Here is a 14,614-nt window from a genome sequence, read left to right on the forward strand (position 1 = left end):
CATCCCCCAGAGGACTATAACTTTGGACCCACACTTGCTACTACACACTAGTTCCTGAGAAGTAGACAAACAACGAAGTCTTACAGGAATTGCATTCATCTGTGGGGCTCACCAGTAACAAAACACCACAGAAGCTGGGGCTTAAACAGTGGGGATTTATTGTTTTAATGCTCAAGACTGGAGGCTGAGAACCAAGCATGACAGTTGGCTCTGGAGGCCTCTTTCCCTGGCCTGCAGATGCCATCTTCTGTGTGTGCCTGTGTCCTGCACTCTTCTTATACGAGATCTACTCTATTGCTCTCATTTAACCTTAGCTGTTTCTTTGAAGACTTCCTATCAAACAGCAGCATTCTGAGGTATTGTGGTCAGGACACAACATTAAGTGGAAGAAACACATTCAGCTCCTCCAGTGAGTCAAGAATCCCCTGATAGCATCTGGGGTTTCTTAGACCCAGGCAGTGGAGAAAGCATAGGGTCTCCATGAGGATGAGGTTGTGTTCACCCTGGCAACAAGAAGCAGGTTCATGAAACATAAACATTGCTGTTGTTTCAGAACAGCGCTATGGAAATTTCATAACCTGTCCCCAGATGGACTACAGGTCTGTGGGAGGGGGTGAGGGGTTAACTGGTAAGAATGGGCCTGAACACTTAGCTGATACCTGAGGAAGTGTGTCTGGTTTCTTCTGCCTTCTGGAATTGCCCATGTCTTATGCTCTCTTGAAGCGTGCACTGTAACAGATTTCTGTGTGTGCAGGAGGCTCTAATGGCCCATCTGAGACCCAGTCTGAGACTCAGAAAATAGCTTTTAGTCTTCCTGAGTCTCAGTGGCCCTGAAGCCTCCTGTGGACTAAAGGTTACCTCCTGCCCTCATGGTTCATGCTCTTCCAGTGTTCCTTGAGCATGTCTGCAAGAGCACAGAATAAGAGTCAGAGATTGGGCCTATTTCCTTGGATCTGGGACACCCCCTCACCTGCACATCCTACTTGCTGGTTCCTCTGACCTTTTCCTGTTGGCCACTGTTACTTTGTGCTGGCTTTAAAAGTGTTTTTAGTTGTTTCAGGTGTCAACTCTGGGGCCCAAATCCAGAAAAGAGGGGGTACTAAACAGGGAGGGCTCAGTGTGGATGCAGGGCTGATTAGATATGTTCCTGTCTTCTGTACCCTTAGGTCTTGTACAATGTTTTTGAGTCTTTTGTGACACTGGGTGGTGACAAGGTGACTGGCGTGGAGTGTGTGAAAGGAATAGGTATGTATCCTGCCTGGTTCCTGGTTTTAGATACAGTGGTCAAAGAATACAGAGGCTTGTCTCCTCTTTAGAACAGAATCCCTGGGACTTCTGCTATCCTGGTGTCTCCTTTCCCAGAACACCACATAAACACTATTGGATGAAGGTCCTGGGGTGTGTTCTTCAGAGAAAGGATAGGGACAGTCAACCCCAGGTCTCCCTAAACAAGGACGGATAGACAGTGTATAAGGACACAGGGTTCAGATCTTGCCACTGACCCAAAGCTGTAGAGATGTCAAGGCAATGCTCCCTACCATGGGGTCCTGTCTCCTGTGTACATGGTCTCTGTCCTCTGCCTCCCGCACTAAAATTGAAGACAAGACACTCTCTCCATAGAAAGCAAAGTTGCCTCATTTACTAAACTTTCAGCATTGCTGTGAGCAGTTATCAGGAGCCCTCCATGAGGAATGACTGGCCAACCTGGCCAGTTTCACTCACAGTACCAACCACAAAGGACAATTCATTCCTTTTTCTCACAGTGTCCTTCTTCGTGGTGAGCCTAGGGGGGACTCTGGTGGGTGTTATTTTCGCCTTCCTGCTGTCCCTGGTGACTCGCTTCACCAAGCATGTGCGAATCATCGAGCCTGGCTTCGTCTTTGTCATTTCCTACCTGTCCTATCTGACCTCCGAGATGCTGTCCTTGTCAGCCATCCTGGCGTAAGTCTCCCTCAAGGAATCACCTTCTGCTGTTGGCTGGGTTGGGTAGGTGGCTTTCTAGCTGGTATATGCCAGAGATCCCCTGCACTCAAACATCCTGGCAGAAGGTGCTACTGTGAACAAAGGGGATATTGGGCTCTTTGCCATCATCCTGGTGAAGGGGCTGTGGGAGTGAGTCTGGTCCCTGCCTACTGTCTCTTCTTTGGAGTGTGAATTTCAAGCCCACTGTGTAGCTTCCACCTCCATGGCTTTCATAGTTGGGTAGAAATTTATTGTCAGGGGCAAAGAAGTCAATCTAATTTTTGTTTTTTGAGACAGGGTTTCTTTGTGTAGCCTTGGCTGTCCTGGAACTAGCTTTGTAGACCAGTCTGGCCTTAAACTCACAGAGATCTGCCTGCCTCTGCTTCCCAAGTGCTAGGATTAAAGGCATGTGAGACCACTGCTTGGCTTTATTTTTTTTTAAAAAAATAAGAAGTTGATAAATCCTCAGAATTGTCCTTGGCTAGACACATGCCTACTGAGAGGGCAGGGTAGGTGTGTGGAGTGGCTTGTGATTCAAGAATGGTCTGACCAGAAACCCTATTAGAGTCTCTGTTGTCATGCAGCCTCACACTTAGGCAAAAGCTGCGTGACACCCAAGTTGGCCGCAAGCTTCTCCAAAGGCTACTATGACCTGGTTACCAATCAGCTACCAACAGGCCCACAGGCTTGAAGGCTGTTTCTTCACTGAAACTCCACATCTAGTCTTAGAGCATGGGAGCAGCTGGGCAGACCTAGCTCAGGGCATTGATTCTCAGGAAGAGCAGTGTGCACACAACACAGGACTGTCCACTTTAGATTACATCTGCAGAGGCCTGTAATGCCACCAAAGGAAGTAGGGACGGCAAGAGCTGGGCCTGGAGACCTCTGGTCTGAAGCATCAGCCTGCCTGAATAGAGGCAGGGAAACCTCACACTGCCCCTTCTCCAGCATCACCTTTTGTGGAATCTGCTGCCAGAAGTACGTGAAGGCCAATATCTCAGAGCAGTCGGCCACCACTGTGCGCTACACCATGAAGATGCTGGCCAGTGGAGCAGAGACCATTATCTTCATGTTCCTGGGCATCTCAGCTGTGGACCCACTCATTTGGACATGGAACACGGCTTTTGTGTTGCTGACGCTGGTCTTCATTTCTGTCTACCGAGCCATTGGTGAGTGTTGGGGCACTCATGGTAGTGTCTAGGCTCCCTTAGTTTAGAGTACAGATTTGAGGGCCCCACGGCAGCTCAGTAATAAATCCAACCATTGATCTCTATAAAGGCCAGTATTTCTCAAAGTGCAGCATGGGGACCAATGAGGCACCAAGGGACAGGATCAAGGAACTGGAAATAGAAGCTGGGGTGAGAGCAGCACTGTTGCCTCTTCCTACAGAGCCCTAGCCAGTCGACCCACTGCCCAGCCTTCACAGAGGGTCAAAGGGCTTTAGGGAGCCCTGAGGTGAGGCCCTGGAGAAAGCAGCCACGGAGCTGAGTGACCTCTCCCTACAGGTGTTGTTCTGCAGACCTGGATCCTGAATCGTTACCGCATGGTGCAGCTAGAGACCATTGACCAGGTGGTCATGTCCTATGGTGGCCTGCGTGGGGCAGTGGCCTATGCCTTGGTGGTACTTCTGGATGAGACAAAAGTCAAGGAGAAAAAGCTGTTTGTCAGCACCACTCTCATCGTGGTCTTCTTCACAGTCATCTTTCAGGTGTGACTCCTATTGCCCAGGGCACTGCCTCAGGGTGCCCAAACCTACCTAAGAGCAACTGGCCCTATCTCAGCCCTGCAGGTTGAGTGTTCCCAGATTTTACACTTTAATTGGTTTTTATAATTTTAGTTATTAGGAGCATTTTGTAGGTTTTCATGTGGCCCCACAGGGGACATAGCATAATTTGTTCTAAAAGTGTTACTTCCTGGGAAGGACTTAGGAGAACAGACCTAGTTACTTCCTGACTGCTGACTGGTCAAACAATAATTGGCACCTACTACACCTTGGTATCTGGCTGGTCAAAGTGACAGCTGGAGGTTCTGAGGTCTATATGGACATCCACAGCACAGGGGCTTTATAGGGCAGTGCCCATGGGTTTGTGGGTCCCTGGATTGCCTACAGAGGAAGAAGAGATTGAATGTCTGTCTGGCTTGTGCTTAGAGGGCCCTGGGGGCGGGGCGGTGTGGGGATCCGGCCTGCCCCATTAGCGAGGTTGTCTTTCAGGGCCTGACCATTAAGCCCCTGGTGCAGTGGCTGAAGGTGAAGAGGAGTGAGCAGCACGAGCCGAAGCTCAACGAGAAGCTACACGGCCGGGTAAGGAGAGGGTGGCAATGTGCAGCCAGGGGAGGCGCAGCCAGGGGAGGCTGAGGGTGAGGATGGATGGCCAATGAAGTTTCTTTCCTCTGAAAGGCTTTTGACCACATCCTCTCAGCCATTGAGGACATCTCAGGACAAATTGGACACAATTATCTCAGAGATAAGTAAGTAGCTTAAGCTGTAACATTCCTTCTTCTACCAGTGACCACTCGGACCTGTGGGTCCTACACATGCAGACAGGGCCACTAAGACACTGGAAGCCATGTCAGCTGTGCTACCATTATTTAAGACCCACAAGACACAATTTCTGGAGGACCTCTCCATTCAAAAGAGCCAGAGACAAACTGAGTGGTAGGCTGGTCTTGAAGTATAAATGTTGGGGACAAGAATGAACAGAGGACAACCCACGGACATCTTGTCAGGTGTCTTCCATTCCCAGGTTAAGGGCTTAAATGTGAACTAGACTCCTGGGTGCGAGCAGGTAAAAAACAAAGTTAATATTAACTGAGAGAACAGAGCAACCACCAGTCCAGGGACCTGAATCTTATTCCTGATGATTGTCCCAGTCATAGAGACACCCTTTAACTGACCAGTTAATGTTAAACTTAAATAACGTAGGAATTAAAAACCAGGAAAATAAATCACTTCCCTATTTCATTAATAGAGGAAAGGTGTGTTCATCTATATCTAAAATTATCTTGTTCATGAAACAGAAATCATTTATATTTTACAACATAAAGTGGTACTTAGAAGTATATGACAAAGCATTTAATTCACCCTTGTTAATGCCTGTTTTGAGATAATTACCTAGAGTCCATGTGAGGTTGCAGAGCTAACTTGAATATTGCACCCTAGACAGTGATGTATCAAGAATTGGAACTGTGGCTGCTGGTGTCTTAATCTTAGTCCTGTCCCCACAGCACCTGGGAGGTCAGGTGGTCACTTGGAAATGGCATATGGTTTCACTGCCAGCCACTGTCAGTGGGAGAAAGCAAAGGGTGAGACCAGAGGTGGCTAACCTTTCACTTTAAAATTCTCTTTCAGGTTGTTACAATAAATAAAAACCAGGAGAAAAAAAGACTGATCCTATATTGTGCCTATCTCTGGCAGACATTTACCTGTTCTGACCTTGCTCTTGTTCTTGTGAAGCAGGCAGCCCCAGACTCCCAGTGCTGATGTGATATTTTGTCCCGTAGGTGGTCCAATTTTGATAGGAAGTTCCTCAGCAAAGTCCTCATGAGAAGATCAGCTCAAAAATCTCGAGATCGGATTCTGAATGTTTTCCATGAGCTGAATTTGAAGGATGCCATTAGCTATGTGGCTGAGGTATGTGAATATCCTGTGTCCCTCTGCTAAAGTTGAGGGCTATAGTAAGACAATACATGTGGTCTAGGGCATGGGCAGAGGGCAGTGGTGAGTGACCCTTGTGCTCTGTGCCTGGATGACTCCCTGCAAAAGCTCATGTGAGGCCTGGAGTTGGACTCTGGGAATAGGGCATATCAGAGTTTCCTGTCACTCAGGAATCAGAGGACTGGCACAGTGACTGTCTAGATACTGTGGTTCTGGTAGAATTGAGCATGGTAACCATGATAGAGGAGTCTGAATGCCTGTATTTTCCCTAAAGAGAAGGGAAAAGGTTGGGAAATAGAGAATATGGGCCCAGGTCTTCTACCTATTCACACATATATGTTGTACTCAGCAACAAGTTGGTAGATACTTCCTACTGGCTGACAACCTTAAGGAGCAAGCAGCCTTACATGAACATACACAAATGCATACACATGGCTTATACATGCACACCCAAATATACAGGAATGATCACATATACATGCATGAACATATACATACCCAGGTACGTGTGCCCTCATACATACATACATGTTTACTTTTGAACACATGTATATATATATATATAACACAGACACACATGTACACATTCATATGAACTGCTCCAATGACACACGTGACTATCTTGTGGCCAGTGCATTCTTGACCCACCCATCCCTATCTGGGCCCCTTAGCATCCTTTATATATAGACACAGGTTCAACCAGGCACCCTATGACCTCATGGCTGTTGCCACTCAAGTAATATTGTGGTGTTCAATCTGAGATGCCTCCTCTCTTGGGCATAACTAGGTGCCCCTGGCACCACATCATGGATGGAGGATAGGAGTGAAAGTGTGGGGGGAGGTCCCTGGCAGTCACTGTCTCTGCCTCTGAGAAGCTCTTAGCTCTGACTTCACACTGGTCAGGACCCTAAGCCTCACTCCTGTCCCTACTGCACCAGCCAGGATGTCTGAGCTTTGTGACATCTTTCTCATCACTGCTGGGGGAGATGGCTCCAAGTCCTGCACGGTTGCTTTGTCTATATCATCCCTTCCCCACCCCTTGATTCTTGTCTCCCACCCTTGAACAGGAACCCCACCGCCATTTCAGCTCTGTCTCTGCCCTAAGGGTCACCTGACTTCTTTCCTGATATCCCCTTGAGATGGGGAGTGCCTGGTATCAATGATGATATGGGAGAGACCACTGCCCACACATGAGGAGGATGAATTACAAAAAAATAAAGAATACAAACAACAATGGGTTTAGAATAAAATGACCAAAAGCCTCAGCCCATATCAGTGATACGCCAAATACCTTGGAGTAGGCAGTCCAAGCCAAGTTCCAAAGATAGCCACACAATCCCACCCTCTTTGAAGGGCTCCAAGAGAGAACCTCACAAACTGTAAAATACAATGATGTGTTGACATGATTAAGGGAGGAACACACCTGATAGGCCATCACCCTTCTAACCCTGGCACAAGCTGTCCCCCAGGGACTCTACCTGAGGCCATAGTTTACTGTTGTCTGTGAAATCTCAGGAGCCTCTCACTTTGCTCGTTCACAGCCCCTAGCTAGGAAACAGCTTCTCTATCCTCCAGTAATTCTGCTTGCTGCCAGCTCTGTTCTGTGTGGTTTTGATTTTCATTCAAACTAAGGCCTGTGGGTTGGTGGCTGTGGTGGGGACAAAAACTATCTCTTGCCATTCTTTAAGTGGGGGTAGTATATCCTAGACTTGCCAGTGTCCTTTAAGAGATTCTTTTCCGCCGGGCGATGGTGGCGCACGCCTTTAATCCCAGCACTTGGGAGGCAGAGATAGGCGGATCTTTGTGAGTTCGAGGCCAGCCTGGTCTACAAGAGCTAGTTCCAGGACGGGCTCCGTAGCTACAGAGAAACCCTGTTTCGAAAAACCTAAAAGAGAGAGAGAGAGAGAGAGAGAGAGAGAGAGAGAGAGATTCTTTTCCTACCTACTATTCTGTCTGCTCAACTCTTAGCTCTGCTCGTCTCAAGTGATGCTCTGGTGGCCTCTACAAGGATCTAATCCCAGCTCCTACTCTGTATCTTGGCTCTTGCTGAGCTGTGAGGATGGACAGGGTCCACCTCTGGGCTCCATCTCTACCTCCCAGAGCTGACAGGCTCTTGAGCTTGTTCTCAGGATCTTTTGACTTCTCTGTGGCAGGTGATGCCTAAGGCTCATCCCTGAGTACTAAGGAGTCTATGTCCTCCTTATAGGGAGAGCGCCGTGGGTCCCTGGCCTTCATCCGCTCCCCGAGTATGGACAATATGGTCAACGTGGACTTCAGCACACCCCGCCCATCTACTGTGGAGGCATCTGTCTCCTATCTCTTGTATGTGACCAATTCAAAAACTTCCCTGGGAAAGGGTACTCTTTAAAAGCACCTCTCTCCTGACTCTTAAGCCTACTAGCTCCTTCTGCAGGTCCTAAGGCAACTGAGTCAGGAGAGTGTGAGTGGACCAGAGTAGGAGAAGGGTACAAAAAGATGCCTGCATCCCCATCTGTGGGAGCACACCTTTACTCAGCAGTCAGTGGGACTGTGTGGTATACTTATATTAGGGGAAGGGCAGGAAAGGATAGCAGCAGATGCCTGACCTGGTCCAGCATTTCATACCCTCTTACTGTGGGCAGCTGACGGCCAGTTGTTATGATGGTGGCTGTTCTAGATTTCCAATGCTTAGGAGAGACTGTGGGCCTCAGCACTCATAGTTGGGCTGTGGAGGGGGACTGGTGGCAGTGGAGTTCATTCAACAGAAGTGTAGATGGCATCCTAGGAGACCATCTGAGCAGTACAGAAAGGGACTTCCAGGTATCTAGGCAGGGCAGGAGACCTCTGTGTAATTATCCTCCTGGCTCAATGTTGGTCCATGCAGGAGGGAGAATGTCAGCGCTGTGTGCCTGGATATGCAATCCTTGGAGCAGAGGCGGAGGAGCATTCGTGATACTGAGGACATGGTCACTCACCACACACTGCAGCAGTACCTGTACAAGCCTCGACAGGAGGTGGGTACTAGGGGATGAGACACCCAGAGCCCCCCCATCCCCCAGAGTAAGCCTTTGCCGTCCCTTCTGTGCTGTGTCTGGTGGAACCTAACCACACACCTACAGGAATGTCTGCCTCCTTCTCAGACAAGGGGTCTTCATGGCTGAGCTGGAGGTTTTGAGTCCCCACCTGGGCCATACAGGCCCAGCTGACTGTCCCTTGCTCCCACAGTACAAGCATCTCTATAGCCGGCATAAGCTAACACCCAACGAGGATGAGAAACAGGACAAGGAAATCTTTCACAGAACCATGAAGAAGCGCATGGAGTCCTTTAAGTCAGCTAAGCTAGGCATCAACCAAAACAAGAAGGCAGCCAAGCTGTACAAGAGGGAGCGTGCACAGAAGCGGGTGAGGAAAGGTGGGGTCAGTGGTTGTTGGGTGGGCTTCTAAATAGTGGGAAGAGTCAGGGAACCCTGTGGTTCTGCTGCCAGGAAGAGGCCCTTGGGGTCTCGGACAGAAGATGAAATGTCAGCAAGTTGGGGAACTGGGTGTTTGTACCTTTGTAAGAGCTCATACTTGTCCACAGAGGAATAGCAGCATTCCTAATGGGAAGCTGCCTACGGAGAACCTGGCACACAACTTCATCATCAAGGAGAAAGGTACGACCTGCTTCTCTGCACGTGCTTGATTCAGAAGGGACTTCTGCCCCTGCTGGTGGCTGTACCCAGGGATTCTGACCCTGGGCCTCCACACATTCCTTGTTTTGGGGGTGGTGGTGCCACTAGGCCATTAGTGCTCTTCTCTGCCCCTCCTGTTGCTGTACCATAGAGAAGCACTCCTCCTATGGGATGGAGAGACAGCTTAGTGGTTAAGAGTGGTTGCTGCTCTTCCAGAGGACCCAAGTTCAGCTCCTAGCACCCACATAAGGCAGCTTAAGCAACCTGTGACTCCAACTCCAGGGAATCTAATGCCTTCTTCTGCCACCGTGGGCACTGAACACACACACACACACACACACACACACACACACACACACACACATCTTCTTTAAAAGATAGAGGACTTTCTCGATTCTTTTCATCGTAGGCCTTGAGGTTCCAGCTCCTCCTGTCCAATAGACCTTCCCAAAGACCAAGTATGGTTGGGGTCACAAAAGGGAGCACCATAGGAGTGACTCAGGTCTTTACACAGCTGACCCCAGCCACTTGGACACTGGGTTGGTTAGGTTCTGTGGAAAACTGTGTGTGTTGGGGGGCGGGGAGGTGGTGGTGGGGATTATCACCAGCCATAAAGAACTCGAGTCATCCTTACCCATTTTTTTTTTTTCCTCTGCTATCCAGATTTAGAACTTTCAGAGCCCGAGGAGACCACCAACTATGAAGAGATCACTGGGGGCATTGAGTTTCTGGCCAATGTCACCAAGGATGTAACCTCTGAATCTGGGGCAGGTGAGATAGGAGGGGCTGGTGGAAGAGATGTCCCTGCTGCCCCAAGTGAGCCATTGAAGGAGGAACCAAAGGCGGGGGGGGGGCACTTACTATAAGTCTTGGAAGTGCCACCTCCTCCACTTAGATTTTGCCCCAGAGCAGACAGCAAGTATATTACCAAGTCTGAGAAAGGAGAGATGTTGCCATCTTGTCTGGGTCGTATGGGGTCTCAAAGGTAGAGGAAAGGTGTTGGAATGAGGGTTAAGTGTCTAGGTCTGAAGGTGGTAGCCACAAGAAGAGCTGACATAGTCACAGTATAGAGCCCATCCCCTCAGCCTCCTTCTGCCCCGGGGGGAACTTCTTAGAGGTTGACCAGCTGCCCTTTCTCTTAGGAATTGATAATCCTGTGTTCTCCCCTGACGAGGACCTGGACCCAAGCATCCTATCCAGGGTGCCGCCCTGGCTGTCCCCTGGGGAGACCGTGGTGCCCTCTCAGAGGGCCCGTTTCCAGATTCCCAACTCTCCCAGCAACTTCCGCCGTCTGACACCATTCCGCCTCAGCAACAAATCAGTGGATTCCTTCCTGCTGGCCGATGGCCCTGAGGACCAGCTCCATCCCGCGTCCCCTGAGTCCACACACATGTAACTGGCTTCTTCCTCTAACACCTGCTTTCTTCCCAGCTATTGCTTTCCGGACTCTTTCCTGGACCCGCACTTTTTCAGACTTTCCAGCAGCTCTCTTCACACTGTGGACCTTGTCTTGGTCATCTGTCCAGCTGTGTATTTCTGTATTAGGAGACTGGTGGACAACTTCCATTTGAGCCTGCTTCTCTAGCTAGCTAATGTGTAGTAGACAGAAACATTTGAGGCCGGGCATGATGGTATATGTCTATAACCCCAACATTTACAAAAGACAGGTAGGAGGACTAAGGGTTTGAGGTCAGCCTGGGCAACACAGAAGTATCCTGTGGTCAGGTCTCATGTTCATTTCAGATGAAAGTGCTTCTCTCTCTCTCTCTCTCTCTCTTTTTTTTTTTTTTTTGGTTTTGTTTCTGCTCTGGTGGACATTTGTCAGTCTAGTGGAAACGAAATGAAACACACAATTGTAAATATTGGAAATTCTGGTCAGCATTCCTGGCAAGGCCTGGCATTACACACACACACACACACACACACACACACACACACACACACACGACTCTTTCCTAAGATAATCCAATTTTGAAATGATGTATCAGGGTCAGGAACTCTGCATGGCCCTAGTGCTCTTCCACCTGCTCCTTGCTTCTGTCTCTGGCCTTATCTCCGCCTTCCCCAATCCTTTTTGAGACAGGGTTTCCTTGTGTAGCCCTGGCTCTCCTAGAACTAGCTTTGTAGACCAGGCAGTCCTGGAACTCAGAAATATGCCTGCCTCTGCCTCCCAAGTGCTGGGATTAAAGGCCTGACTTTCCCCTCATTCTCAAACCCTACCGATTTGAAGCAGAGCCTTGTGCTCCTGGAAGCTTGTGATAGGTTTCTGGGGTAGAGGAGTAGTACCCGGGGGTGGGTATGACACTGATGTTCCAGTAGAGGGGGCAGCTATCAAGGGCAGAGTTTGCAAGTGTCAGAAGATATCTGGATTGATCCAGATCTGCTGGCTGCGTGGTGCACAGGTGTACAGCTGCCTAGGAAGGTTCACTGACACTCGCTGGAACTCCCTGCAACTCTGCAATAGTGTACAGCAGAAAATGCCCTCACATTTGGTGTGGAAGGTTAAGGGTCCCTCCTTGCACTTGAGCAGGTACCTGGTTTGGGGAAAGCCACAGAGGAACAGCAAAATCGGGGAAGGGAATCCTGGGCTGAGTACAGGTTTCTGTGGGTCACTGTTCCTCTGGACTGAGAGCCACTCACACCCTGTCTTCCCGCAGGTGACACAGGCTCTGACACACCGCTTACCGGAAGCTTGTATTCGCATTGGCCATCTGCAGCTGCTCAGCAGCCCTTGCTCCCTTCACGGCTCGCTAGCCCACGTGCTCCGAGTCCCGTCCCACCTGAGCGCGTCTCGCCCGGTACTTTCGCCTCCAGTGAACCTGGGCCGGAGCCAGAGCACCGGGCCCTGCCCAGTGCGCATGCTCGGTCTGCGGCCGCGCGCCGCGTTCACAGCCGGCGCTCCTTCCAGAGGCCTCGCCCTCGCCGCCGCCCAGCTCTCCTCAAGCTCGCCTCTCTTCCGGGCTCTACTGAACTGCCTCCACAAGCTCTGGAGCAAGAAGAGACGCCTTTGTGATCGCTGCCTGGCCTGCGGCCAGCTCCAAGAATCTCCTTCAGTGGCCCCTCCCCAACCAGCTAGGGTTTCTTAGGGTCCACTGCTCTCTGGGAGTCTTATGCCTGGTCTGGCCCTAGGAAGAATCTTTTCACCCTCCGGGCATTCCCAGGATATACACTGCCTCCGCCGTTTTCTTGCCCTGGTTCAGTCCTTACTGCTCCGAGGTGCTGCGCCCCCAGTTCCCCAACACCCCCACACCCACATACCAAGAGAGCACTTGTTAAGTATTTACCACTCTTACTCAAAGAGGAGGAAGACCCCTGAGAGGCCTGTGGTGGACCTCTTATCACTCTCTAGTACAAAGGTCTTACAAATTAATATTTGTGGAAGTTGCACCGCCAAGCTCAGACGCATCCTAAAAGGGCAGCAGGTTCCTGTGCATTTCCAGGGATACATACCTCTGAGGCCCTTTAGACCCCCTTCCAAGATCTCCAGACTGAAGAAATATTTGTTCCAATTTTGGCTCCTCTAGCTCAAGGGACTTCCCATGTTGGGTCCCTCCCAGCCTGGGCCTTGCCCACACAAACAAGGTGTCTTGCCTGAGCTGTCCCTAAGGTGGGAATACTGCAGATGGCCAGGCTGGTTGGGCTGGGGACTAGAGGGGGTCCACAGGAAATCTCTGGCTTCATCTACTGAGGGCAGGGAGACCTGGGGACATAGAAGGGCTCTGCATCACCTAGAAGGGAGGCATGGTCACCTTTCCTCAGAAGTCCAGTCTTGTCTTCTTGGACTTGACTGAGTTTTGCTTCCAGCCCACTGGAAATTTGGCCTGTACCACAGGATCTCACTTGAAGGAGGCTGAGATGAGGCTAATGGTGGATTTAGGGACCTCCTGGAGACTTCTGAAACAAACCACTCAGCTCTCTGCTCAGGAAACTAAATACTGTGTCTCAGGAACAAGGTTGACAATTACATTCACAGGAGTCCCAAGAAGGTCCGTCAGTTTGTATTAATGCTGCAATTGAAGCATGGATAGGAAGAGTGGACAATTTCCTATTCACAAATCAATGAATACACAGTAAATTTGCACAACGTACTGCATTCTACTTCAGGGTATCATTCCCCAAATGAACCTGTCTGTCGGCACACTGTTGACTGGCTAGCTCAGGGTGTCATTCCCCAAATGAACCTGTCTGTCCGTACACTGTTCACTGGCTAGCTCAGGCTCAGCCATTAGATGCTCACAATCTGGTTTTCACAGCTTCTCCCTTGAAGCATTTTGACCATTTCTGAAATGAAGTCCAACCACTGTAAAGTGAATGCTGTGGTCAGTAATCCCATCAGACGCTCTGGAGCGGCCGCTGGAGTACCACCTAGGTAGGCTGTGCCTGGCTACTGTACCAGAGGTGTTCCCAGAGGCACCTATCGATCCCTGCTTTGCAGACAAGTTTCTCATGCCTGCCTGTGCCAGGACATTGCCTTAACCCACCACCTGATTTGTTGGACATGGAGTCTAATTCCCACTGCAGAATTAGAAGCCAAGTCTGACTAGACAGTGCCTCAGGGGCTGTCACCTTGCAACAGATATCCAGATACCAAAGCTAGCAACCAGGTGATAAATCTTTCTACACTCTGTCCCTGTGTTTTAGCCGACAGGCTACGTTCTTTGAGTTTGTGAACTACACCTGGGCATAGCCACATGGAACCAGAATTTTGACAGGAAAGCCTCATTCGCAAAAACCCATTTCCTGTGCTTAGATGACATGGTAGCTACGTTTCATAGTTGAGGACCCTCCCCCCCCGTCAATGTTGTACAATAGAATGTAAAATCCTATGAATGTATTTCCTTAGGAAAACTGTTGTAAAATTTTTTTTTATTAGGAGAGAATATTTATTTAATACTGAACTTTGACCTACTTTGTGGTACTACAAAGTCCACATCTGTATTTTCTTTAAAATAATTTTATTACAGTGTTCAATATACTATGTATTACTGATCTTTTTGTGAAAGAAAATTTAAAGATTTCATCAAAACTAGAAATATATTTTGAGAGGATAAAACTGTGTATTAATGTTGTGAACATAATCAAGTTGAACTTTGTTTAATTCTGATCACAGCATAATGTGCCTTAAAATGCCCCTCCGATGCATTGGGCAGCATCTGTACAGGGAACAACATCAAAACTGTAGTGACTGCTTATCTAAAGTCTATTAAAAATATTTCAAGGCATTTTGGGTGCAAACTTTGTTTATAAATGAAAAATCATATCCAAGATAATTTAGGAACAGTTTGTTATGCATTAAAATTCAGATGAACAGATGGTGTTTTGGGGGTCATCCTATTAGGGGTGGGAA

At 49.1% G+C, this 14,614-nt stretch overlaps 1 protein-coding gene across 2 annotated transcripts in view; it reads left to right on the forward strand.

Moving 5' to 3' along the window:
- Slc9a3 (solute carrier family 9 member A3) overlaps nt 1-14,489 on the forward strand; it is a 48,898-nt gene extending 34,409 nt beyond the window's left edge. Inside the window, exons 4-17 of one of the 2 annotated variants that reach the window (XM_041632217.1) lie at nt 1,167-1,245; nt 1,764-1,941; nt 2,911-3,131; nt 3,468-3,670; nt 4,175-4,264; nt 4,361-4,431; nt 5,464-5,593; nt 7,824-7,939; nt 8,481-8,610; nt 8,822-8,998; nt 9,177-9,249; nt 9,931-10,038; nt 10,410-10,659; nt 11,925-14,489. In XM_041632217.1, coding sequence (XP_041488151.1) covers nt 1,167-1,245; nt 1,764-1,941; nt 2,911-3,131; nt 3,468-3,670; nt 4,175-4,264; nt 4,361-4,431; nt 5,464-5,593; nt 7,824-7,939; nt 8,481-8,610; nt 8,822-8,998; nt 9,177-9,249; nt 9,931-10,038; nt 10,410-10,659; nt 11,925-11,928 — 1,830 coding nt within the window. In that variant the 3' untranslated portion in view covers nt 11,929-14,489. Of the gene's footprint in view, nt 1-1,166; nt 1,246-1,763; nt 1,942-2,910; nt 3,132-3,467; nt 3,671-4,174; nt 4,265-4,360; nt 4,432-5,463; nt 5,594-7,823; nt 7,940-8,480; nt 8,611-8,821; nt 8,999-9,176; nt 9,250-9,930; nt 10,039-10,409; nt 10,664-11,924 lie in introns of those variants that run through there. The other variant, XM_041632218.1, reaches the window with a different exon arrangement.
- Nucleotides 14,490-14,614: the final 125 nt, after the last annotated feature.

Source organism: Microtus oregoni, unplaced genomic scaffold, assembly GCF_018167655.1.
Source record: "Microtus oregoni isolate MIOR12 unplaced genomic scaffold, Mior012 000040F_ref0000088, whole genome shotgun sequence".
Lineage (NCBI taxonomy): Eukaryota > Metazoa > Chordata > Mammalia > Rodentia > Cricetidae > Microtus > Microtus oregoni.